Below are 26,382 nucleotides of genomic sequence, written 5' to 3'. Positions count from 1 at the left end.
TATAACCATTAATGTCAATATTTTTAAAACACTAATATTATTCAAACGCTCACACACATATGAATTGTACTATTAAAATAATAATAAAAAACTTGAAACTCGTTTAAATTCTTAACATTAAAAAATATAACAGTTTGCAACTAAATCTGATGAAATTACATTTTTGGAAGTAGCCTACATATTTTCATTCAGGGCCCTTTTTAAAAATGATATGTGTATTGAAACATTTAAGTACAAAGGTTTTTTCTATTCTGCAAACAATAAGAAACCAGCACAGAAGTTTAATGTGTGTAGTTTTATTAAATTACAGTTAAGGAATTACAGTGGTATAGTATTTTTCATACAAATATATCTGAGTAATGCGCCACAATTGGAGCAGGGCATTTAAATCATAAAGCAAAAATATATTTAAATTATTTGTAAAAACTAATACTAGTGGCAGGTATAAATTAAAACAGCAAAGAGACAGTCCTTTAGCACAACTTTGAAAATAAGCTGACATCATCAGCACAACTCTTTACATACTGTGTATATGATAAATTATGAACCTTTTACAGTTTGGTCAAGCGTGAATTATTTCCATTAAATTAGACTTAATTTTTAATGACCAGAAATAGAACGCTGACATCATTGCACTGGTCTGCCATTTACGTACATACGGCATTACAAGTGTGGGTCAGTGGACTGAATTATGGATAGCTCCCTTATAGGGGTTGATTTGTTCGTTTTGACATATTTTGGCATTCTAATTGAGCAAAAGAGTCACACAAACTGTAAGGAAATCTAACAACAACCTTGCAAGAGACAGGCCGTGAGAATGTTCAGAGACTATAAATAGCCTTACAAAAACTGTATTTCTAATGCCATTATAATGCGGAGACATTAACAACTACATGTGATCATGACACCTACAGGCAACAAATGCACACAGTAATTCTTATGCTACATTTAGTGAGATTAATGCAATATTTATGTTGCTCCTTTATTTAGCGTTTTAAGGTGAGTCAGGCGAAAACATGTCCATGTCACATTTTACCCCAAAATCAAAGCCTTCAAGTTTTTTTTTTTAATGAATTTAGTCTCAACCGTGGTTTTAATTTAATTTAAATAGATTTGTATTACAGTAAAAATATACTGTATGACAGTAAATACATTAATTCTAATTAATACATAAATGGCTTGTCGTAATCAAACTAAAAAAAAATTAATATTGGGGTGGAATCCAGACATGCTCTTTGACATGTTTGGCAAGATTCACACTTCAAAAGATTCTCCTGCAAGTTTTCTAGGCACAATCCAACACAGCATCTCTGGGGAAACATTGGATATTTAACAAGAAACATCCCTAAACCAGGCCAACAAACAAAGCAGAACACACATTAAGAATTTTGAGAAAACGTTACATAAAAAAAGACATTTTAAAGAGTGCAGGTGTGACACCGGCCACAGACACTCACGGATTTTCCACAAGGCTTTGCTGCAGTTTTAGCTGGAGTGAACAGTATAATAAGCATTATAACAAAAACACAATCTAGTAATATTTCAAAAGTGCTTTAGCGTTCAGTACCTTCCGTGAATACATTCACACACACATACACAGATAAAAATAAACAACAGAAACCATTTCAAATGTGCAGCACACGCATAACTGTGTAACTTGGGAGAGTCTGTATGGTGCAAACAAAAGATGACGAAAGAGAGAACGTCACGTTCTTTTCTACAACCTTACAATCGAAGCTGTACAATCTGGAGTCTTCTGGATAAAGCAAAGGCATGACACGGGAACTCCAAACGGAAAATCAATCCTTAACTAATTTAGTTCTTTGTATGACAAAAGCACCGTGTTCTTTTCCGTTCGCTGGTTTGCTCTTTCGCGAGTGTGCTGATGCTGAGATGTGTTGAGACAGCTTTGCAGAATGACACAAAACCACCTAAAAACTCACAAGTTATGGTGTTAAATCGGTTTTAAGAATCAGTTCATTAGTCTTCATTTCACTATTAAACACCGGAGGGTTCTAAAAGCTCAACGTAAAATGGCATCAAGTATTTCATAAAAGAACAACCAATGTCTTAAAATAAAAAAACAGATGCAAACTGTGAGAAAGCACATTTTTAAATAAAAACATCAGGCAGCATTGAGAGTAAAGGCAGCCGTAGCATAGAGGAGTGCAGATGGCCCCAAATTCAGAAAGGCCCTTTGGAGGGTCCGAAAATGGCAAGGGGGAAATGTTTCACGTGAGATGACCACTGAGCGGCGAGTTGAAAAAACTTCACATCGTTCCATTCCACTCCATCTATCAACACTGCAGAGAGAGAACACACAAACACTGGCTTTAATCTTCAGCCATATTTCCAAAACAAACTGTACCCGTGTGCCGCACAATGTACAAAATTATTATGCAAGCCCAGTTAACTGGTTGTAATGTTTAGTAAGTTTTATTATTTTGGATGCATTTGATCACCTTTTAGCATGGTCTGCTGATGTTTGGCTGTGCAGATGAGTCGACTGATGCTTTCAATCACCTGACTCTTTGACTCCGCCTCTTTATCCTTGGTCTTTTTAGGCAAAAACATCACTAAATACAGAGACACAATCAGTGGTGAACAAAGAACCTTTAACATCTGTTTCACAAAAGGTTCTTTAGATTATAAAAAGTGAGAAAGAGATGGTTCTTTAGAGAACCTTTGACTGAATGGTTCTTCTATGGCATCGCTGTGAAGAACCTTTTAAGCACCTTCGTGAATTTACTATTGCGTATAATGCACATTATGAATCCGAACGGTCTTACCTTTTTTGTTCTTCTCTTTGGTGACAACAGTCATGGACATGGTTGGCTGATGTGTCATTTCGGCTCCGCCCAGTGGGAGGCGGCTAACCTGTAGGGAGCGGAAGGTGCACTTGAGCGTGATTTTGGAGTCCTTCTTCTCCACTTCTTTTTTTCTCTCAGACGGAGCCATCCAGTAATCAACCTGAAGTCCCATCAGCTCCCCCTGGCCCCCTCCGGGAGAACTACGGCCCCAAACACATTAAAATAAATACAAAATGAAGAGTACAGGGATCTGGGACACAAAGCAGGTATTTCATGATTATACAGCACTGTATACGTGCACCTGGACATGTGTACAGAGGGAGATGAGGGAGGTGTTGGAGATGCTTCTTTTAATAATGGGGAGATCTGTGCAGGAGGAGTAGAGGAGAGAAGAGCAGACCCCACATTGGCTGCGTCATCTGAATCCCCTACATAAACATGCATAGACTACGTTAACAAGCTTAAATAAAACAACACAAAATTGTTCTGATAAGTACTATTTTTCAATACAAATTTTTTTTGATATATAATCAATTGGTAATATAAATCAAACTTAACGCACCAGATGTGGCAGTTGTTTGTTCGACGATCCCAACTTTTACCACCTGCAAGCAGATTTAAGAAACGGAGTCAAATGCAAGTCAACCAAAACATATAATAAGCAATGCCTTACATTAAGAATTGCATTTAAATAAGGTATGGGGTTTATATGACGTACCCCAATAAAAGGAATAAACTTCTGACATGAGTGTTCATCAGGGCTGTGTGAGATAGAGAGAGGAGAAATGTGATTTAAACAAATGGGTAACGGGGTATAAATTTACCTAATTAAATAATTATACATTATGCAATACAACTCTTATTCTAGTACTCCCAAACCTGATTGGCTCCTCCCAGCATCTGTTTTGTCAGGCCTAACCCCACCCACTCCAGCTATTCGTAGCCCCTCCCAATTCATCAAACACAATTGATTCATTTGACATTCAGTGAAACGCATCAAAAACATGCTGTAAAGAGACGCAGTTAAGCAAGACATGCCAGCATTCATTCAATCAACTGCCACAATAAAGCTTTCAAAAATTAGATAAAGAAGCATTCTCAGCCAATCAGGGCTCAGATTTAGACAACATGATCCAAAGATGGTCTCATACAGAGATTATAAATCTAGCATCAATAAAACTAATGTAATGGACAATAGGTTTCCAGGGGACAGCAACATTTTCTAAACTTTATTTTGACCTAACAGGATTGGCTATGACTCTATTCCAAATGCTTTCTAATAAGTGAAGTGAACATTTTTGACATTCAGACAGCATTCGCATTTTCACTTTAACCATCTCTGATCATTGTAAGAGTAAAACAGAATCAAACTAGAAGTAAAGAATAAACAATCAATGCCAATTACCCAATGCAACACAAGCCCAAATACAGACAAGACACAGTTCAAGCAACTGCGCAGAAATCGTGGCTGTTTTGAAAATAAAAGGCGTATTTATTGCTTTGCATCCCAGAGAAAACAGACACTGATGAAACCAACAGTTGAAACATCAGCTGATCTAACACTACTCAGAGAAAGTAAGTGTTGTGTCGTGTTGTTTATGGTGTTTAGAGAGATAAATAAAGACTAGCCTAAGTAAAGGTTGCTCAAAAATTCATCCACCATCAACAGATCTGTTCACCTCATTGTTCAAAAACGCCTCCATAAAAAGGTGGTATCATTGACAATTGTTTGCATCTCTTTTTTTGCTATTCAGTTGACACTGAAATTGAGGATATTTATTTTGGGAATACAGCAAGGTTAAACTGAAATGACTCCAGATTTAGCACATTGTGTGCTCTTCTGAAGGACAGCAGAGGTGCTCAGAGCCTGACGGTGGTAATGTTCATATCTCAGAGCAGCAAGAACCAATAAAACCTTGAGATGCTTTCCACACCACAGCCTTTGTTACACAATTTAAAGAGACATTTCACCTAAAAATGAAAATCACCTTCAGACCGGTTCAAACCAAACATGAGAAGCTGAAGAATGTTCTCTTTCATACAATGGATATGGATGGTGACCAGAGAGTGTCAAACTCCAAAAAGAACCTAAAAGTATCTCATATGACTCTATAACATTCTAAACCGATCCAAGCTTTGTGCAAGAAACATATTAACATGCAGGTTGTTTACTGAAAATCTTGCTTTGACAGCTGTGGTCACTATTTCCTTTCATTGTATAAAATGTAACATAATAATTATGTATGGCAGTAAGTTAGTTATAATATAATTGTTGTTTGTGGCTAAACTATCCCTTTAATAGTTAAACCCAGAGACAATACCCCCCAAATAACTCGAATCGGAGAGTGTGGAAATAATCTCAGTTTCAACTATTTTTCCGCCCTCTGTCAGGTAAAATATTCCCTTAAATACTACAGGAAAGGCGAGAGACAGGAAGTCATTAATAAATGCATCTGATTGGCTATGATATCAGTGCAAGCAGGAAGACAACAATACCTTACTGCAAAATCAAAATAAATGCTCTTTTTCCTTCAGAGGGGGCAAGGAAAAAATAAAAAGATATAAAGAATGTTATTTACAGACAGAGATTATAAACTTGTCCAAACATTACTTTCAAAGAGAAATGCTCATTCAAAAGATCAATTAAAATATATTTGCATATATGGAGCTCCTGGCAATGGATCCAACCTCTAATAAAACATATTCAAAGCACTATATCATATCAGTAGTTTATTGATATTCCTTTAATTGTATTTGTACAAATACAATAGACACACTCAGTCTATGAATATGTTTTATTGTGGTAATGCTTAATGGTAGTGGCACCATGATAGTGAACGTTGCCTCCTCTGAAAGGTTTCATTCTTTTCTATAAATAAAAAAAGGGTTTATGTTTGCATACATGTTACCTCTTCTGTTTGTAGGTTAGCATGGCCTCTGCTATGGGCAGCTGATGAGCTCCATTTGCCCCCAACATATACTGTGTTACTCTGGAAACCACATCAGGACTGTCCTGAACTGTAAAACGATAAAGAGAGAAAATTACATTATATAGTCTGCTGCTTGAATGTCTTTAAAGTTGCCATGATATAAAAAATTAAATAAAAAAAAGTTTTATTTAGGGCTGTCAAACGATTAATGGCATCCAAAGTAAAAGTTTGTGTTTGCATAATATATGTCTGCATACTGTGCATATTAATTTTTATTTAAAAACACATATGTACATATATTTATTTATATTTACCAATCATTTAAATTATATATACATTTATGTACATTCTTATATTTTTCTTAAATAAATGCATGTACTGTATGTGTATGTTTTTATTAATACAAAAATAATGTTCACAGTAAACAGACATATATTATATAATATATTATTTACACAAACTTTCATTCTGGATGCAATTACATTTATTGTTTATGGCTTTACAAGCTAGTGGGTTATTATAGGCTATTATAGATTTGTTTTGACTTTATTCATATTTGAAAATGTTCATTTTAGTTAAATGTTTAGCAATGCTGTTGTGTGTTTTTATCATTTTGTTGTTTATTTGTTATATTATATTTTAGGTTTATTTTTGTTTCCGTTTTTTTTTCAGTTCATATTTTACGCAGTATTAGAAAATATAAGAAAAAAAGTAGAACGAAAGAAAGAAACGAGTTAGAAGTGTGCATGTGTTACCCGAGTTTGGAGCTTCTGGTTTGTGGAAAAGATCTCTCCATGCCGAGTCCTGGAACAGACTGTTATATCTGTAGTCTATACTGGCCAGATATTTAGCCACTGGATGAACTCCTATACACATCCACACAAGCATCTGTTTAGTATCTTTAGTAACATCTTCCATCCCCTTTCCCCCGAACCCCTGCACTTACCGAGAGGGACGACGAGGAATCGCAGGTATCCGAGCCAGTCGGGAGTTTTATGCGTCAGGTGATCCACAAACAAACGCAAAACAGCAGACAGGTAGTGCTGTGTGCCGGCAACTCCGATCCGCACTGGAGACGGAGTCACTGAGTTACTGTTACAGCTAGAAAGAAAGACAAACCACACAGCAAGTCACAATTCAGGGAATTATGGGAATGTATATAAGAGTGCTTCCATATGTTTATTGACTTACAATCTCTGTATGCGTGAGATGATGGTGTTGAATGCAGCCTGTAAGTCTGCGGTGGTGCACGTACACACGACGGGAAAACCGTGATTCTGTAATGCCTCAGATACATACTGAGAGAGAAAATGGGGTGAGAACAACAAAACAAGGAAAACAAACTTTCACAACACATTTGTTTATTATTTCTTGTTGCTAAATGTGAGGCTGATTTGTCTCTATCATATTGAAAATGTAAAATGGTAAATAATCAAATTATGTATCAAATGAAGGAGCTTTTTGTGTGAATTTACTTATTAAAATCAAAACAAGCATTAATGCTTGATTATTTACACAATTGTTTTTATATTTTATGGTACTAGATATTTTATGGTGCTAGACCATTAGATTGAAGTCATACTCCTGTATGTATCAATACTATAATTATGATAGTAATGTAATAAATGCTCTAAAGAAAGCTCAGTGTGCCACCACAAAACTGTCAATCATACCTGGCCCTGCCAATCAGAGGTGTTGATAAGGATGATGCTGTCGGGGAGATGGCTGTCTGAAACCAGGATGTGGTTCAACTGGTCGTAAACGGTTTTGCGTGGAATCTATCCAGTCAAAATATCATTGCATTGAGAATTGTTCTAAAATAATAATGCCCCTGTTTAAATCAGATCATAACATTCAGTATCTTGCGTTCACCAGGTGATTTCTGACCTGTAGGTGGCAGCGTGTGTCCATTGAGCGCTCGTTGTCTAAACTGTTGGCTCTCTCATTGGGCGGTCTGCTGGGCTGTCTCTCTTTAAGGGATGTGCTCCGCCCTCGTCGCCCTGCCAACTTTGGCTCCCCCCTTTTTATTGAGAGAGAAAGATGTTAACATCACAGAAAAGAAACCATCAAGCCATAAAATAGACATTATAAGCAACCAACAGTAGAACTCCCCTTTTAAAAGAATATCTAAAGCTATATACTTCACAGCTTTTGTTAAAAAAGTAAAACACCTACAAGCTTTGATCTACTGTACTCAATCCATTTAATATACTGTTGTGACCCAGTCCGTGAAAACCCTGTTTTGAGCAAGTCACTTGTTTGTGATTTTTCCACATAAGACAATTCAAGCCATACAAATACAGTCTTGAAATGTTGTAAAATTAATGGTTAAAATAAATCTGATGCTTAATATCTCATAATAACCTTTTGAGACTTTGTAGTTTATGGATGTGAAAAAAGCACACACAGAGATGTGTGTCCTTACCGGTTGGATGGAATAATAAGTGATTCTGTTTTGGTCATCCTGCCAATAGGGGGCAACCTCTCCAAGAAAGAGTCTATGTTGTCCATCATCTCCAACTCTGTTGTTGGGGTCACAACCTCAGGATTTCCCTGACAGAGACACAAACACCCTCAATAAAACTTGCACTAAGAATAAACTAAGAATACTATATATGTAGTAAATTTAAGACATACACATCTACCAGATGTATGGGACATACCAGTGAAACATTATCAGATTCATTATCTATCTGAAACTTCCCACATAGAACTCTCATTTTATCAGGATCCGTCTAGATGGAGAGAGAGAGAGAGAGAGAGAGACTAAGTCACACATACACATCAATTACAAATATCAAAAACATATATCAAGGTATAGTCAAATAAAAATATATAAAAAGAGAGAGATTCCCTCAAGTTTTATTGAGCTAAAGTGCTTGCGTACTAAACTAGCTTATACTTAGTCAATAAAGAGAAAAGTGTGTCATATCTCAAATAAAAGTATTCTAAAGCAAATAATGTTGTTTATTTTGGTTAGTCATTACGTTGGTATTTAGTAAGAGTATAGTAGAACTTAATAACAACTAGCTTTACATTTAAACAAGTGCACACAGTCAAGTAAGAACCATTATGTGCTCTAGTATTATGATATCTCTTTAATAATGTGTTCATACCGGACTGGGGGGTTCCCTGTGACTGCGGACGCTGTGAATGCTGCCGATTTCTGTCTGAGAGCTTGAGAGAGAAATCCCTTCGAAGTACGGCCTGACCAAACACACACACAATGAATGAGCATTAACAAAATACAAACAAATTGTGACCCTGGACAACAAAACCACTCTTATGGGTAGATTTTATCCGAAATTGAGAATTGTACACAATTATTTTATAGTATACACACAAGCCCCCTCATACTTGAGTTTTGGCTTTGGAGTGCTCAGAACACTTTCATCATCGTCCAGATCTGGTCCACTGTCACTTGGATTCTCAAAATCCAAGCTCTCCAGATCCAGATCTTCCTCCACCTCTGGAGGAGGCTCGGCTTGGTCCTGCTCAGAGTCCAATACCTACAAGCACAAAAACCCAATATTACACAACGTTCTCATTTGTACCGTGTTGATGTACCGGCAGTAGGGTGAGAAAGGGTGATACAGAGCAAAGGTTGAAGCACATGGACAGTAAATACCCAGACTCAGCTGCAAGAGAATCGATCGCAAAGCACCACATGATGTTCTAAATATTATTACTGAGAGTGAAAATCAATCAAGTACTTTTCAAACATCAATGCAAATCCATATGCACTGAATGACAAGATATGTTGCACACTGCATATGTACTAGAATGCAATGCACTTCACCTTTCATTTTCGATATTACAGAATAACCACACGTAATCCATCACAAACTCTTTCTAGCTTCTTGTTGAAATGTTGAATCATGGAGAAATGGCTTTTGTTTCAATTATTTCTATTGTTTAAAACTTTTAATATATACCCAGAAGTGACTAGAAACAAGTATGCTAGTATTCGATTATTAGCAATACTGACTGTTAACAGCTCTCAATGATTTCCTGTAAGATAATATTTGTGAAATGTTCTGATCCAGCTTCTGATGATTCCATAACAGAGTTCTGTTAGAACAGGAAGTAACCTGAGACGCAATGGTGATAAGAATTATGTTTCTGTTCTACTGGACATCACTACAGCTTCTGACACTGCACATCACACTTCCTGTCCTTGAGAAGACGACTGACCTCTGAACCTAAAATGACACATACATACTGCATCATGCCATTTCAACAGCTGTGTTTGAAATGGAATGCTTCGAGGTTACCACAGCTTGTTTTGAGCATTGAATTTCTTTACATTTTTAGAAGTTGAAACATTAAATACAATGCATTATAAATGTAGACAATATGAAAGAGAATGGATACGTGCTATTGGTTTGGTTGTTAAGGGATAGTTCACGCAAATCATCAAGTTGTCCCAAACCTGTATACATTTCTTTGTTTAGTTGAAAGATGAAATGACAGCTAACTTTTCTGGGGCACTATTGACTACCAAAAAATAAAATGGTAGTCTAAGGTGCCCCAGAACTGTTTATTTTCCTATAACCTCCAAAATATCCAAAGTGTTCAAAAGAACAAAAATATAATACAATAATTTTTTTCCACTATTGTTGTCAATTTATAGATGTTTGGAACAAATTGAGGGTGAATGAATCATGACGGAATCTTTGTTATTAGGTGAACTGTTCCTTTAAAAATTATAGGTTCATTTGAGTGCACTGCCGTATGGTATATACTGTTTCATTCAATGCATGTTATCTTGCACATCTGGTATTCCTTGCATATAGAAACGTTGCATACTATCCACAGTATACATACTATGTGCTGTAAAAATAATAAGAATATTTTTTATATCCAGTGTCCTTGTGACAACCCTGCTCTGCTTTACAGAGCAAGATTATCAGATAACAAGGATACAGTTTCTGTAGGAATGCTGATCATGCACAGCTAAATAAATCAGTGGAGCCAGGCAGAGGACGGTCCTCTTGTCCCCTGACTCACTGACTGTCCAAAATCATTAATCCTTAAATCTAAAATACATTAGTAAAACACAAACCAATTTGAGCTAAAACACAGATATGGTCCATTGAGAAGAGAAAAGCAGTAGATTTCCTCATGCACACATTTTCAAAATGGGTCACTACACAAGTCAACCAGAACAAGCTGACTAACTGTTGACATGACAGATATCTCCGCTATACTCAAATAGAGTACCTCAGGGATGACGTATTTTGGTAGGCAAACCCGAAGATAGCGCTGCACTTGTTCCCTCGAACTAAAGCCTATGCATTTGACACAGACTTTTGGAAGATCGCAAAAAATAAGATCTGTGATTAACAAAGTTTTATGAAATGTACACGTTTTGTCTATCAAGATAATCTTTACAGATTAACACAACATGTGTTCCTTTTGTTCCTTCCTAAATACAATAGCCAGTAGTAAAAAGCTAACATGAGGCTATAAACAGACTACACAACGGTCACTCGATATCAACGTCACCACCACCAAACATCCGACAGCTCTTTCAAACTTTATTAAAAACGGTAAGTAAATACCTTGGGGATGAATCCCCATCCACATTATTAGCTTCGCTAGGGCGGCCATATTGAGCGGTTCGTTCTTCCCATTCATTTCAATTGCGTTAATATTAATATCTTTGGGAGTTTTATAACTGGTGAGTTTGGAAGATCGCAAAAAATAAGCTCCGTGATTTACAAAGGTTAATGATGTTTACACATTTTGTGTAAAATGATCTTCACAACATTTGTTACTTTTTAAGCTGAAATACAATCGGCAGAAGTAAAAAGCTAACACGATGCTTTAAACAGACTACACTTAAGGTCGCTTGAACTTGTTAGCAACCGCCATTTCTAAGACACAATTTGGCTTTAAAAAATTCCGGGTGGGATATAATTAGTGTGTAGAATAAAACGTGAAAATATTTAGAGGTTTTGTTTACCACAGACCTTATTTAGGGCGATTTACCAAAAACCCATTCAAAAAACCCATAGACTTTGGAGCGATAGAATGCTAACTCGCTTCCAGGTTTTGAATACAAAAAAAACTTCTCATCGGCTCCCTATGGGGTTAAGGTCTGGACTCTGTGGTGGCAAATCCGTGTGCAAATGGTGTTAACACTAAAGATTCAAGATTTTTTCATTTGTCACATACACAGTTATATAGAGAATATACAACCATTAGTGAAATGTAGGTCAGGTCAGGTCAGCTCAGCTCCAAAGACAAACACAAAAGGAAAATAGAAATAATATAAATGCTCCCTAAACCACTCTTTCACAATTTGAGCCTGATGAATCCTGGCATTGTCCTCCTGGAACATGCCTGTGTCATCAGGAGAAAAATATCCATTGATGGAATAACCTGGTCATTCAGTATATTCAGATAGTCAGCTGACCTCATTCTTTGGGCACATAAAGTTGCTGAATCTAGACCTGACCAACTGCAGCAACCCTAGATCATAGCACTGCCCAGGTGGTGACTTTTTTGGACGGGCAGTGTATAATAAAATAAATAAGTAACCAATAGCAGATGACAAGACGGCCAGACCTGATATCGCTGTGTACGGACAGATGGTAGGGGGAGTGAAGTATAGCAGAGAGAGCTGCCAGAAAAAAATTACTAACATTCAGTGAGCAGATGTAATCCCATAAAACCGCCGCAGATGAGCGATACAGAAAGCACCACCCTACCATATTGCCTATGGTAGGATCAAAAGTGTACACAAACATACAGAATACTCACTCACCTCATCAGAAACTCTGAACCGTTTGAGCAACGCTACAACGCGCTGCTTAAAGTTCTGCTGCTAATGGAGAGAGAGAGAGAAAAATAAACAAAAGCACATACTGTACATATTCACACAAATTAACATATACATGACAGTGATGACTGTAAATCACTCAAGTCTTAAAGTTTTTGCACATATAGTCTGAAAGTTTCGTATGCGTTTTTTCGTATTTGGCACCCGTTTGTACGGTCTCCGAATTGTCAAAACAACTCTTAAAATGCCTGCTACGGATGCGGAAAACGCAGAAAATTTAACCCAGTCCGAATTTTTTTAAGACGGACGACAAATTCGGAGGCAGTGTGTAAATGTGATTGACACAACGTAAGGTCGGATTTATTTTCCAACGTGCGAAAATTTCGGACGCAAATTTCGGACTCCATGTGCAATTACCTTAACTGTTCCTCTGACATTCTTACCCTGGTGATCGATGCCGTTCGGACTATAGACCTCCTTTGCTTTTTGGGCTTCCTCATCTCATATTCATCATCCTCTAGATCCTAAACAACACACATGCACGGGTGATAAGAAGGTGCAATAGGTCTTGAGCCCATAACCTTGGTATTTCTAGCACCGTGATGTACCGATCGAGCTACAGTAACACAACTGTGTATGTGCGTGTTTAAGAAAAATCACCTGTCCCGGTGCTGCATCATCACTGGCCTCCTGCTCTGATGAGAAGCTTTCATACTCTTCCTCCGAATAATTATCTATCACATCAAATAAACCAAAAACATTATGCACATATGTTGACGGTTCAATAAATTGTTTTATATTCAGCAGAGAAGCAGCTGTTAAAGATCAAGTGTATGAAATTTAGCGGCATATAGTGGTGAGGTTGCGACCAACGGTTCACTCCACCCCTCCCTTTTGAAGCACTACGGTGGCTGACACAGATCTAAGATGTCGTCGCGTTTTCGGTTCTTTGCCGAAGGAGATAACGTATTGGCGACATGCGCTCCGTAGAGCAATTTTCCGTTTAGGGCTACTGTAGAAACAACATGGCGAATTCCATGTAAGGGGACCCGCGGTGTATGTAGATAGAAATAGCTCATTCTAAGGTAATAAACATCTAACATCATTATGTAAGTTCTTCATACACCTCAGAAAACATAGTTATGTATATTATACGGCATTTCTGTTAATGGATCCTCCAAAAAAATACACATTGGACCTTTAACACTTGAAAAATCCAAATAATTGATACCAGAACATTTGATTTTCTGTCCCAAAATGGCCGCCTCCTCGTGGTCTATTGGCTGACTGGACAGGGAATAGATCCAAATCTCTGCAACTTTTCCCAGAAACTCTTTCTGATTACTGCACAGAGCCAAGACCTGCCCACCTTCTGCCGGATGCTGCATCACCTACACACACACAAAATAAAACACACATCAGTGTGCGTTTGTTCATGGGTCAAGTACACTAAATTTAACATTAGAAAGAAACCAGACGTACCTCTGCCATGTCTATGGAACCCGCAGCCAATGTCTTGTAACCCAAAATGGTTCGGTTTTTATACCTCTTCCGCCTCTGAAGCAGGATTTGTAACTTATTTCCTTCTCTCTTTAGAAAATGAGGGTACTGATCACATGGAAAAACATGCACACGTGGGATTTACACAGAGCGATTAGGATCAATACCAATTTAATTCAATAAACTCCAACAGTTTAGCATAGGGACATATAATGGCATCTTGAGAGGGTTTTTGGATTTGTTCCAAAACCTTGTGAGTTAAAGAACATCGGAAATGTTGCCGATGCAAAGGTTGTCTTAAGATAAATTATTTGGGATGAGTTCCAAGACAGCATTTTATGTATTCTTTACAGAAAATGCAAGCCCACAATGCTTTGCGAAACGCTCAGTGGAATGTCCTATTTTAATGAGGCGCATACATTTCTACCGATGTACAATTCCAAGCTATGAGATTGCATTTTTGTTTGTCAGACATAAAATAATAGTCTAACACTATAGTCTGTCACACAGCAAGCTCACAAGATTTGAAGACGTAGCCATCATTTTTAGATGCATTTAAAGGGATAGTGAACCCAAAAAGAAAGATTCTGTCATCATTTACTCACCCTCTTGTCATTTCAAACCAGTATGACTTACTTTCTTCTTCAAAACTCAAAAGAAGATATTTTGAAGAATGTTGGTAATCGATTAAGGGCGGTAACCGTTGTCGATTCCGTTCAAAATATCTTCTTAAGTGTTTGTTCTCCAGAGGAAAGTCTTCCAGGTTCGAAATGAAAAGAGGGTTAGTAAAGAAAGAAAAATAAAGAAAATAATTTTTGAGGAAACTATCCCTTTTAAACAAATTTTTAGAAGCACTTGAAATGTCTTTTGAGGGTCTCTTTACCTGAAGTGAGAATGTGAGCGCAAGATCAGTCTCCACCCCACCAGCAGGGGGAAGCACTATCTCATGGGAACGCAGGATTCTCTTCGAACCCTATAAAGATGCATACATTCATTCCCCCATTAATACAAGAGCTAAAATACAGTATACACTTCAAAAACCCCAGATCACTACTCACCTGAATCTTAACTGCGATGACGACAGAAATAAGCTCCTTATCAAGTTCCTTCATCACAACAAGCTTCTTTAATGTCAGACTGCACAACCTAAAGACAAAAACAGATTTATTAACACACTTACAAACTATCCACGTAGTAAAAAAACCAGGAGCTTCAACCTCAGTCTCACTCGATGTACTATCTAACATTTGCTGGTTAAATGTGAAATACTTCAGAGCTCTTGATAGTAATATGTAAGCATGACTGAAATAACATATAGGTGAGACACAGGAGCAAATGTTTTGATATACAAGCAGAAAGAAGCGGTTCTGCTTCATTCATTTTTCCTTTTTGTTATTTTAGAGCTCTGCTAAACCTTTTGTGCTTCACAGTGGAAAAAGGAACATGTGGGGTTGAGACAACATAAGGGCAAGCAAACAGAACATTAGTCTCCTCTCTGCTGGTCAGGGATAGTCATGCCGTCGATTGCTTATCTGTAAATGTTTGGAAATGTGATATATATGTTTATGTGACGGTTTGAAGATAGCCTTGTTTGGCCCAAGTTTCCTATCAGTAAATAATGGCTGTAGGAACGGGTTCAAAGACTGCTAGTCAACATCATGATTCTGAGAACTTCCCCCAAACTAAACCGGACTCTCCTGACACAGATACACAGCTAGGAGCTTTAAAACTCGTACGATGAAGACCATATTAGATAGAGTTTAGTCCTCTGGAAACCTAAATATTTACAAAATTTTCCATTGAAAACATGTCACTTCAGTCAAGAGGAAATGTTTAAACTGACCTCATTCTAGTAAAACACGTCAAGATGCTTTCTCGCACCCCTTTAAACTACACAAACACCCTTTCGGTCCAATCCTGTTTTTAACATGATAAATGTACCATAGATATTCTCTCTCTGTGGCACCACACTACCGTCACATGGAAACATAGACACTTCTGTCGCCATTTAGTAACCCACGTCATCAGAAACCTTTTAATGATGCGTTTAGCAGAATGATGATGCACCTTTTTCCATATAATGGAAGTGAATGGTGACCAACTGCTTTCAAGCTCCAATGACCTAAAAACATTAAAAAGGTTTACATGACTAATATTGTATGCAGTGTTGGGTGTAGCTTGTTACTAAGTTATTAATTACTGTAATTTCATACATTTTCCATTGAAAAGGTAAAGTAAGGGATTACTAAAAAAAATCTGTAATTTAATAGCAGTTACTTCTGATGTAATTAATTACTTTGTGTAATATATGTGTGTACAATAGTGGTATTGGCATCAAAATTCAACGTCTAACTTTAAAATCTGTGCATTAATGTATAATTCTCACATTTGTAATACTTTGGTCAGTTAATAATAATACTTTATGTAATTTCAGTGATGCAATGACAGTCAGGTCACCGTGCACTTGCATTATATGGAACAGAAAAGTATAAACATCTGCCTGACATCTGATCTGTGGAAGAAAGTCATGGGTTTTAAAAAACCAGAGAGTGGGTAAGAGACAGAATTTATATTTCTGGGAACTATCCATCTAAACGTAGACTACAAAGGCAGAATGGCAGAGAGAGGCAGGGAATGTGAGTAATGCAGGGAAAGAGCTGGAGATGAATCAGTATTGTTTGGAATGTCGCAGTGGGAAGTGATCAGGGGACCAGAGGCCCCTAAAGGCCCTAGGCATCACAGAGAGAGAAGAACCATTCACACACACGCATCTAAAAGAATATTAATGAGAAATGTTTTATAAATTCAAATCACATACCAGGTACTCTGAGGACTAGGAGGAGTGTGTGTGTGCAGTGCCAGTACAATATCTACACTCTCAGCAATCTAAAGGCTGGTATTGTCTACACATCATTCTCCTTTTGACACACACGCACGCACACACACACATACATACACACGCGCCCTCACACACACACAAACAAAAGCCATTCTTTGCTGAAGGATTATCATGCTAACTTTAACCGCAACAAAGGAACACACACAATGTGGGTCTCCGTAAACTTTACACAAACACACACACACAATTGTTTTCTCTCACAGACATGCACATTTTTTTAAACTACATTTAAAAACAGATTAATTGTTCATTTCTGTGACTGCAGTTGATGGCCTCAATGGGAATACTAAAATACACCTCGTAAAACCGTAACAAATACCTGTGAAATCAAGTTGAAAAATCCTACAGGCCACCACCTAACACTACAGGAAACATTTACACATTTAGTCATTTGGCAGACGCTTTTACCCAAAGCGACTTAAAGGTAAACAATGGAAGCAAATGGGACTACAAAAAAGCATCAGTGCAACCAAAGCTGGTCTCATGCAGCTCACAATATCCACACGCAACGTTTCTGTTCTGTTTTCTCAGTACAAAGGCTGTTTATTTCAGCCGGTGTGGTGTGAGGTGTTTCTACGCGCACACGTCTATCAAACCTCTCTATTAACTACATACAGCCTCCTTAAAAACTAAACATACTTTAAATAGCCCCCACACAAAAATAGAGATTTTCTCTGAAGTTAAAGATAAACACATCTCACCTCACTCACAGACACACACTCAATCACAGCTCCATTACACACACGCTGTTACAGATACCGTGTATGTGTGTGTTTCTCTTGGACAGATGCTGCCGGGCCGTTGGAAGCACAAAGGATATTAGAGCGAATCAATTTGATCAACTTTGGCTCCCATCATTCCTGACTCGAGTTACATAAAGTTACACACACCCATGCACGAACAGTTATGCCAGTACTCTAACGGTTATGCTAAAAGGTGAATGCTAAGGGCTGGAATGGTGCTCCGGTTACAGGCCGGACAGAACACTGGCATTATCGGATGCATTAGTTTTCCTACCCCTGACACCGAGGGTAGATTTTCATTTTAAACCAGAATATGCGGCACTACAGCATCGCCAAAGCAAATGCACTGCAAAAGATAATTTCTTACAAAGCATTTATGTCTTGTTTTCTAGTAATATCTAAAACATCTTACAGGTAGATTTAAGATGAATTTACTTGAAAAGAAAAATGACCCAATATATTTAGTCTTGTTTTATGAAAGAAAACGTAAGAATTAGGTAATTTGTCTTTAAACAAGCAAGAAAATCTGCGAATGGAGTGAGAAAAATAAATTGGAATTTAGTTTTACATTTTTCTTAAGGACCTAATTCAAGTTTTATTTTTCTCACCCCATTGCTGGATTTTTTTTAGCTTTGCATAAACTTAGTTTATTCTTATATTAATCTTATCTTTTTTTTTGAGAATAAGAATAAATATCTTTGGTCACTTTCCTTGTCAAGTAAATGTACATTGATTTAAGAACGTTTGTACTATAAAACAAGACAAAAATGCATAATAAGTAATGTACTTTTTAGCAGTGTGCCAATGACCTTTAAGGTGAAGTGTGTCATTTTTGCACAACTAAACCATTTTTAGCATTTCCAGAAAAATTTAAAATGCCTCTTCCACCTACATAAAGTTGAGAATTGGCATTTTATGAAAACTAAAAGCAGAGATTAGACATTTGCTGGGTACGGCACCATGTTTGTTGTTTCTGCCTCCGTTGTATAACTTCCACCAGAGACAAGAGTCAAATATGGTCACATTGCTGATGACATGACAAAGTGGATTACCTCCGGCCGAGCACCGGTTCTTACTCCTGCACAAGCCCCCAGTTTGTTAAAACCCTGGATTACATCTGTTTGTCTGAGAATAGGTGGATAGGACTGTAACAACAGGCACAGAAAATATGCAATAACTACACTTTAAAACATGCATGTCTGTGTTTGTGTGCCTTAATCCATTTTAAGAGTAGGTGTGAGGTTCAGAATGGCCCTTTCCGTGCTGGAACCGTGTGTGTGCGATCTCATCTTAATTCGGTGTATCTGAATGAGAGTAAAACCCTAGAGAGCTGACCTATATTCACTTCTGAAGGAAAATAATACACACAGATACTTACACACATTCACACACACGTCTATTAATGTCAGTTACATTCAAATTAGCTCAAAACCTTGTATACTCTTTACTGAGAATAATGGAAGAATTAACATTACTATTAATAACACATGACTTATTGAGGCAAACAGTGCTGTTCACAAGTCCAAGATCAGAGAAAAACTTGTTTAATTGGAAGTTTCGAAGGATGTGAAAGTTATAGGATTTAGGAAAAATGTAGGACAAGAACTTTACCACTCATTTGCACAAAACCTGCTTCTGTTGAAGCACACACGATGCTCTTGGGAACATGTGCAAATCACATTGGGTTACATGATTCATCAGGTTTTACACAAACTTGTAAGGTCAATGTCAGCTGGAGCGTAATTTAATGTAAAATTTCCATGGCTAAAAAAATCCTAAAATTAATTAATGCTACCAATATTCTAACACTCTTAGGTCTCCAATTTTTTGGAGTGTATGTACATCCATGACATATATAGCAAGAGTCATGCCAGGAACACAGCACACACATTTTCTTCATTTATTTTATTTTTACTTTGAATAAATACGTTTGAACTTCAAAGAACTACCAAAATGCAGCAGAGGGTCAAGATGACCCGCAGTGTAACCTGCCCCCAAAATTGCCTGTGTGTATGTGAGTGAAAGAGAGATGGATATAAAGTAATTCATGTACAGTAGATTTGATTGATCTGAATTCATTTTGAGATTTATAGAATGAGGAGTCACTGACATGTGCACGACAGACACACAGAATAAACTTCCCCTGATCCTCTGAACATGGACAGACAGAAGAGATCCAGTTAACTTGAGCCTTTAATACAAACAGAAAAACTTAAACCGATGCAAAGTAACTCGTTTATCTGCATTTGCTTCGTTTACCTTATTCGGCTCATTAGTCACAGCTCTGTGTAAACATACAGAGAACAGCAGTTAAACACTAACACATGTTGAAAACATATTTGCCCGTCCTTTCTCCCCCTAAAAAAACCTACTGACCTACATTTTTCTCACTGAATAACACACAAACACAAATGCTGATCCGAATCACAAACGTTGGGTTGCCTCTACTGCAGAAATATTGCCTTTTTGGGAATTTTGTGAAACAGTCAAACATTATTAAGGCCTACAAACATAAATAAAGGTGCTTCAAAGGCTCTTCACAGCGATGCCATAGAAGAACCATCCTGGTTCCACAAACAAGCATTCAGTCAAATGTTCCTTAAAGAACCGTCTCTTTCTAACTTTTTTTGTAATCTGAAGAACCTGTTTTCACTACAAAGAACCTTTCGTGAAACAAAAAGGATGTTAAAGGTTCTATGGCATCAAAGAATCCTTTTAAAGCACCTTTTTAGGAGTGTAGGTTACAATTCCTTTTTTTATCTGAGTATTGCATTTGGGCTGCTTCTGCAATAAAATGTCTGCATTTTTATTGCGACTGGTGTCCAAACACTTTGTATTGAAACACAAATATTCCCAGGCTTTTACAGAAGACAGATACATTAATGATCTGAAACACAGAACAGAAAGCAGCGCAGATGACTTCAAAATTATGAACTAACAGATTCCATTTGTGAACCTAATACATTTAGAGCATTTGTTGTCCTAACCAAAATATTGGTTATAATAAGGCCTATTCAACAACAGGATCATAACTATAAGGATTAAACAATACTATAAAATACCACTTGTCCACAGTGAAAATATAACAAGAACAGCTGATGACCTTTAACATTGACAGTCAATTAAATTATTTTTTTCTCTAATTTAAAGGTCTTGCACATTTCAAATGAGAAACATGCATCGTGCAAACTTGAAATAAACAAAACATCATGGACATTACATTGTATTTTTAAGGTATGCTTGGTGTGAACTGGCCTTTAGCCACACGTATAGGAACAGGAGTATTCTCGTAGGTTTGCTGTGGTAAAGCTTAATTTCCACACAAAGCCAGTGGTCCCTGTTGCCGTGTGGTCACGCACATGTGATCACAATGTCGTGCTTTTTTTGCATTCTTCATAACCATTATTTAAAGACCTACTGCTGCTGGCTCACACAGGGGCTTCTGGGAAAGAAAGAGCATGTCCCAGCCCACAAACCAGCTATTTCTGTCTCTGATGTGTAAACCCTAAAAGTACACAGGGTGCAAGGCATCTGTTCTCGGGGTGTGATCAAATGCCAGTTCTGGAATCTTCTGAATCTCTGGACCTCTGTGATATTGCAGGCAGACATTCTGATCCCTCTCTTGGATAAGAAAGCTTTACTGAAAGTTTACCCAAAAATAAAAACGTATTGCCATCGTTACTTCACCCTCTTGTCCTTCAAAACCTTTTGCTTCTAGAACAAAAAGGAAGTGGTTTTGTGTGCATAAAATGGATATGTTAGTTTACACTAACACTAATGTGAGGTTTCCAAACCTTTTTGAACAAAGTTACAATGTATAAACTGGTGAAGTTGAAAAACAGCAAACACAAAATGCGTTTTCATCAAGTCTGGAGTAGCCTGTGTAGCGATGACTAAACTATCTTGAGACATACTTTAAGCTAGACCAGTTTAGAATAATGCAATGTAATGACTTGGTTTGGTTGTGTGTATATGATATGATACTAAACACAAACTAGAAAACTGACCTTATTTTGCGTCACATGCAAATAATTCACGAATGCCGACCTCAACCCAGCTCTGCTATACAACACCAACCACTGACTCTACCTGTGTTTACCTTGGCAGTCGAGAAATGTGCACATCAATGATTATCCTTATTATAAAAGATATAGTTTGGCACAATTCAAGTACAAAGCACATTTGTTCTTTCATAATTATGCAGAATTTTACACATTTAGCGTAACAAACCACCGGGTTAAAAGGTGTGTAGCTGTAAAAGCACAAATCCTTGTTTAACACGTTTTGACAAACTCCCAGGTTTTTAGTTTCCGTGCTTTAGGCAATGCAGGTGTAAAAAGAAGACACCACAGCAAGTGACGTTTTCTTGTGTTTATGACAAGCTCTTGCATAGTTAGTGTGTGATTCTGTCTTTGTGGCTTTTTAAAATATGTAGACTTGACCAGAGAGAAAGCACAAATAGAGAACGAAATGCACACAAAAACAAAAACACACACACAGACATATTTGCCACTCATCCTACAGTAGGTGCCGAGTAAGCAAATATCTGTATAGTGTGTGAGGTCAGTTTCATATGCACAGAAACAGGCTACAACTGTATTTTAAACAGATATCTAAAAAAAAATTTTATGGAAAAAATATATAATTTTAAAGACCTATAAATAACGTTTTTAAATGTCTAAAAACAAAAAATGTCTATTGACTTTTTTACAATAAAAAAATTATTTACATGCATTTACTTTTAATAAAGTTAACATAAATATAGACAAAAAGCAATGAAACTAACTGCATTCAATCACTATTCCATTAAAGATATTTAAAAGTCAGAGCATCTGCTATCACTCCAAATCAAGAACGCACAACACAGCGTCCAAAGCAAAACAGCTCTTTTCCATGTAAACAATACAGCAATTTATTCTGCTCCTGTCACTGTGTGTGTGTGTGTGTAAGAATTGCTGTGGGAGTAATAAAGACAAAGGCATGACTGTTTTCTCCCGCAGGGTGAGAACGCAGAGCACGCTCCACCAACACACACAAATATGACAGCCTAGTACAGCCTGTTCAATCAGAGCGAGAGAGAGCGAGAGACTATTGTTTTATTGAAATGATGCCCACTTGAGAAAACACAAAGGACCATAAGGGAGTATGCACACAAAGCTGCACAGAGTCACTATAGAGGCCAAGTGTGTATTTAACTTTTGGTGGTGTGTTTTCCCTGAGATCCACTGGAATAATTTGGTTCAAGTTTATGACCACTTTTCTCTGCCTTGTGTGAAACGCCCTCTTTGCACAAAGAATGAAAAACAGCACTTTCAAGAACGTTCATCCACCATTCATCTCTTTAAAATGTTAGGATCTGACTGAAATGAGACAACGTGGTGTTGAAAAATAGTATCTATGACATTTGAACAGATCAAGCATGCAGCTAAAAACTGTATGAATTAATTACATATAAAACTCAATCAGCTTTTCAAATGAAGCAGTTTTATTTGTGAAGTCACAGTCTTCTGTGCTATGCCTCTGTGCTGACTTCAGCAAGACTCGATCGGTCTGAATCGGTATGTTCTGACAGCTAAATTGAGCGTGAGACTTACTACAGCTTCAGTGATCTAATAAGGTCGCTTAACTCAATCAAATCTGCCATTACACCACCACACGGGCCGTGTGGTCTGACGTCTGGGCGTGAACATGAATGGTGATTCTGCTGTTTAAAAAATAAAAGCTGCTCAATACAAATTTTAGTCTCTTCACTAACATTCTATCAGACATTAGAAATAAATCAAGTGTTTTTTAGAAAAAACTCACAAAACAACTAAAGATCTGGGTTGCAGAAGAATGAAAAAGCATTAAGCATGTCTTAAGTAACAATTTTAAGCTAATAATTGACCGCTGACCCACAACATCCAAAGATAGGCCTCAGTCGTTTTGTGTCTACACAACAGAAGTCAATGGTGAACAATGTTTTCTGTTAACAACGTTCTTCAAAGAAGGTCATAAAGGTTTTGAATGACAAGAGGGTGAGATATTTCATTGTTGGGTTAAATAGATAATAACCCAAAAATAAAAATGTATTTGCTTACCCTGAGGTTGTTTCAAATCTGTATACATTTCTTTGTTCTCATAAACACAGAAGAATGTTTAGCAATTTTCATCCATTACCATAGTATGAGAAACAAATTGTTTCATTTTTGTTCTGTTTAACACAAAATAAGATATTTTGAAGAATTTAGGTAAAACAGTTCTGGGGCACTTGTCCAACTATGGTAGTCAATGAAGTTTCTCAACTAATAATTTGCTAACATTCTTCCAAATATCGTTATCCGTGTTCATCAGAACCAAGTAATTTATACAGGTATGAAATTACATGAGGGTGAGTAAATGATGACAGAATTTTTGTTTTGGGGGGAACTATCCCTTTAATTCTGAATGTAGGATGCGCAGTAAGGACATTTCACTATAACAGCAACAACATCGACACCATGGAGATGAATGTGCTTTTGAAGAGCAGTAATGCAACACAACGGCCCTTATTCATTCAAAAACACGTTTGAAACAACACGTGTCAAACACATTCTTCTCTATACCTACAAAGTGCAATAAAAATGGGTTCATTTTCTTTCACAAAAAGAGTCCAGCCAATCAGACAGCACTTCCAGAGGAGGTCACTCCCACTCCCAGCACACAGAAGGTTAGAAGACCAGCTAACTCAGATGATAGAGAAGTTAATTTCATGTTATGTAAAGGATTGTTATTATTTAGTGTGTCATTATCTGCTCATATAAAACTTGAATGTAAAGAGATTTATTGACACAAAATAAGTTTACAAAATAGTCTGTCAAAGCTGTCAACTGTGCTCATCACACATATGCAGTGAGCAGACAAAGGGCACGACTTTTATTGTGATCAAGAATTCAGAAAGACACACCTCTCTTTCCTTTCATTTGCCTCATCGCCAGCTCAATTAAGCTCAGACTTGTTTTAAAGGGAAAGTTCACCCAAAAATTGAAATTCTGTCATAATTTACCTGTATAAATGTCTTTGTTCTGCTAAACACAAAGGAAGATATTGGGAAGAATGTCCAAACGGATCTCATCCCCCGATTACTGCCATAGTAGGGCAAACAAATACCATGGGAGTCATTCTAAACGTGCCTACCGGACACAGCCCTCAGAACATCATCCTCCTAACCGTTGAACAGGACAGAAAGAGAAACAAAAACAACCTATATGCCGGTGCCAGTCAAGCTTGTCTTGTTGTCCTCTGTTTGAAGAAGGCATGGGGCGTTTTTATCAGATTTGTAAAAAAATATAAAGTGACAAAGACAAACAGAAAGAACGAGGGAAGGCTTGTGTTCTTTACACACACGATTACTCAAAGCAGAAAATAAGAAGGGATTTATCAGTTTCAGATTGTTCTGGTGGTATATGTGCATCTGGGGGATTCACCGGGTTATTGGACCCCTCCAGCTAAATTCATAACAACCCGCGCGTGCTGTCTCACCAGAGCACACTGACGTCACAAGAGTCAAATAGTTTAATTTTTAATTAAATAGTTTAACCAACTAAAGAGCATCAAAATGTATAAGCAACACTGTGACATTGTATAGGCGTGATGAAAGCGCAGTCGTGTCACCTTAATGGTGAGTGACACGGAGAACCGTGAAAATCTGCAGAACACCAGACGATCGTTGGATTTATGTCTGATGCTGACATCGGTCCAATCGGATCAATGCACACCGAGTTCGCGCACCCTTTCTCTGTCTGACACATGCGCGCACCACTCCCTGCCGCCTTGCACCTGTCTGCCCGCCGATAAACAACCCACCTGGGGGTCCGATAACGCACGACACTCACCTGGGGATGCAGTTTGGAGAGGAGCCGTCTATCTCCCAGGTGGCGAAAAGGTTCATGGGCACGGGTCTGTTTAATGCCCCGTTCCCAGGAAAGCTCAACCGGCCACTTCTCTCCGCCATGCTCGCGGCTGGTGTCCCGCTCACCTCCACCCGACGTGGTGAACAAACTTCTCCCTGGATTGCACTTGTTTAAAATCCCACTGAGAAACAGCCGTTAATCCACGGGTCTGCGGAGACGGGTTACCGTTGACGGGAGGTGCAGCGACTCACGTGCCTTTATCAGCGTGCAGCTTCATGCCGCCGTTGTTCGGTTCATGACGGAATTTCCACACCGTGCACCGAGCGCTCCCGACGAGAAACTGCAGGAGCACCCTCTCGCCGCAGGAAGTCACGTGACCGAGCGTTATCCCAGCGCAGACAACTTGCGCATCTGCGCGTTGGCACCACGCACTCGCAGGGTTTGGGAGGATCGAAGACAGTTGGACGTCATATTTTTTAATCAATTCCTGACAAAACTACAAATAGATAGTTTCGAATGTACATGTATTTACTGGTATTTTGTTTTTAGTTAACGGTACATTTTAAGCGAATTATATTTTAAAGAAATTGAAGAGGAAAAAAACTTCCTGTGATTTTGTCAAACGTGCGTACCAATTTTCCATCGGTCTCCTTTTTGGTATTAATTTGCACACTAAATGGTGATCGGTCTTATGTCCCTTTCATAAAAATAATTAAAATAGTCCCCTTACAGAATCGTGCTCAAATTATTATTTAGCAAAGATAGCAGACATATACCGCTATATTAAAATATGAACCGGAAGGCACATACTTTTTTTGCACTTAAGCTTTATAAAAAACAAA

General features: G+C 37.7%; 1 protein-coding gene across 4 annotated transcripts; it reads right to left on the bottom strand.

Annotated features, from left to right (window-relative positions):
• Positions 1-280: 280 nt before the first annotated feature.
• Positions 281-25,989, bottom strand: pacs2 (phosphofurin acidic cluster sorting protein 2). 4 transcript variants are annotated; one of them, XM_079473530.1, is made up of 25 exons: positions 25,523-25,882; positions 15,086-15,173; positions 14,911-15,000; positions 14,010-14,135; positions 13,759-13,918; positions 13,188-13,261; positions 12,971-13,051; positions 12,513-12,572; positions 9,098-9,249; positions 8,857-8,947; positions 8,404-8,475; positions 8,166-8,293; positions 7,628-7,760; positions 7,414-7,518; positions 6,932-7,038; positions 6,687-6,841; positions 6,496-6,606; positions 5,720-5,828; positions 5,307-5,339; positions 3,529-3,571; positions 3,373-3,415; positions 3,112-3,238; positions 2,790-3,010; positions 2,463-2,576; positions 281-2,303 (listed from the first exon to the last, which is right to left on the bottom strand). In XM_079473530.1, the coding sequence occupies exons 1-25, from the start codon at positions 25,639-25,641 to the stop codon at positions 2,185-2,187; spliced, it is 2,661 nt and encodes an 886-aa protein (XP_079329656.1). In that variant the 5' UTR covers positions 25,642-25,882; the 3' UTR covers positions 281-2,184. The 4 variants fall into 4 exon arrangements, with proteins under 4 accessions (XP_079329656.1, XP_079329657.1, XP_079329658.1 ...); XM_079473531.1 differs by having other exon boundaries at positions 12,513-12,569; positions 25,523-25,785; XM_079473532.1 differs by lacking the exon at positions 5,307-5,339 and having other exon boundaries at positions 25,523-25,989.
• Positions 25,990-26,382: the final 393 nt, after the last annotated feature.

Source organism: Barbatula barbatula (assembly GCF_947034865.1).
Source record: "Barbatula barbatula genome assembly, chromosome: 14".
Classification (NCBI taxonomy): Eukaryota; Metazoa; Chordata; class Actinopteri; order Cypriniformes; family Nemacheilidae; genus Barbatula; species Barbatula barbatula.
Note: the sequence above shows the minus strand (reverse complement) of the source record. Positions and strands in the feature narration are given on the sequence as shown.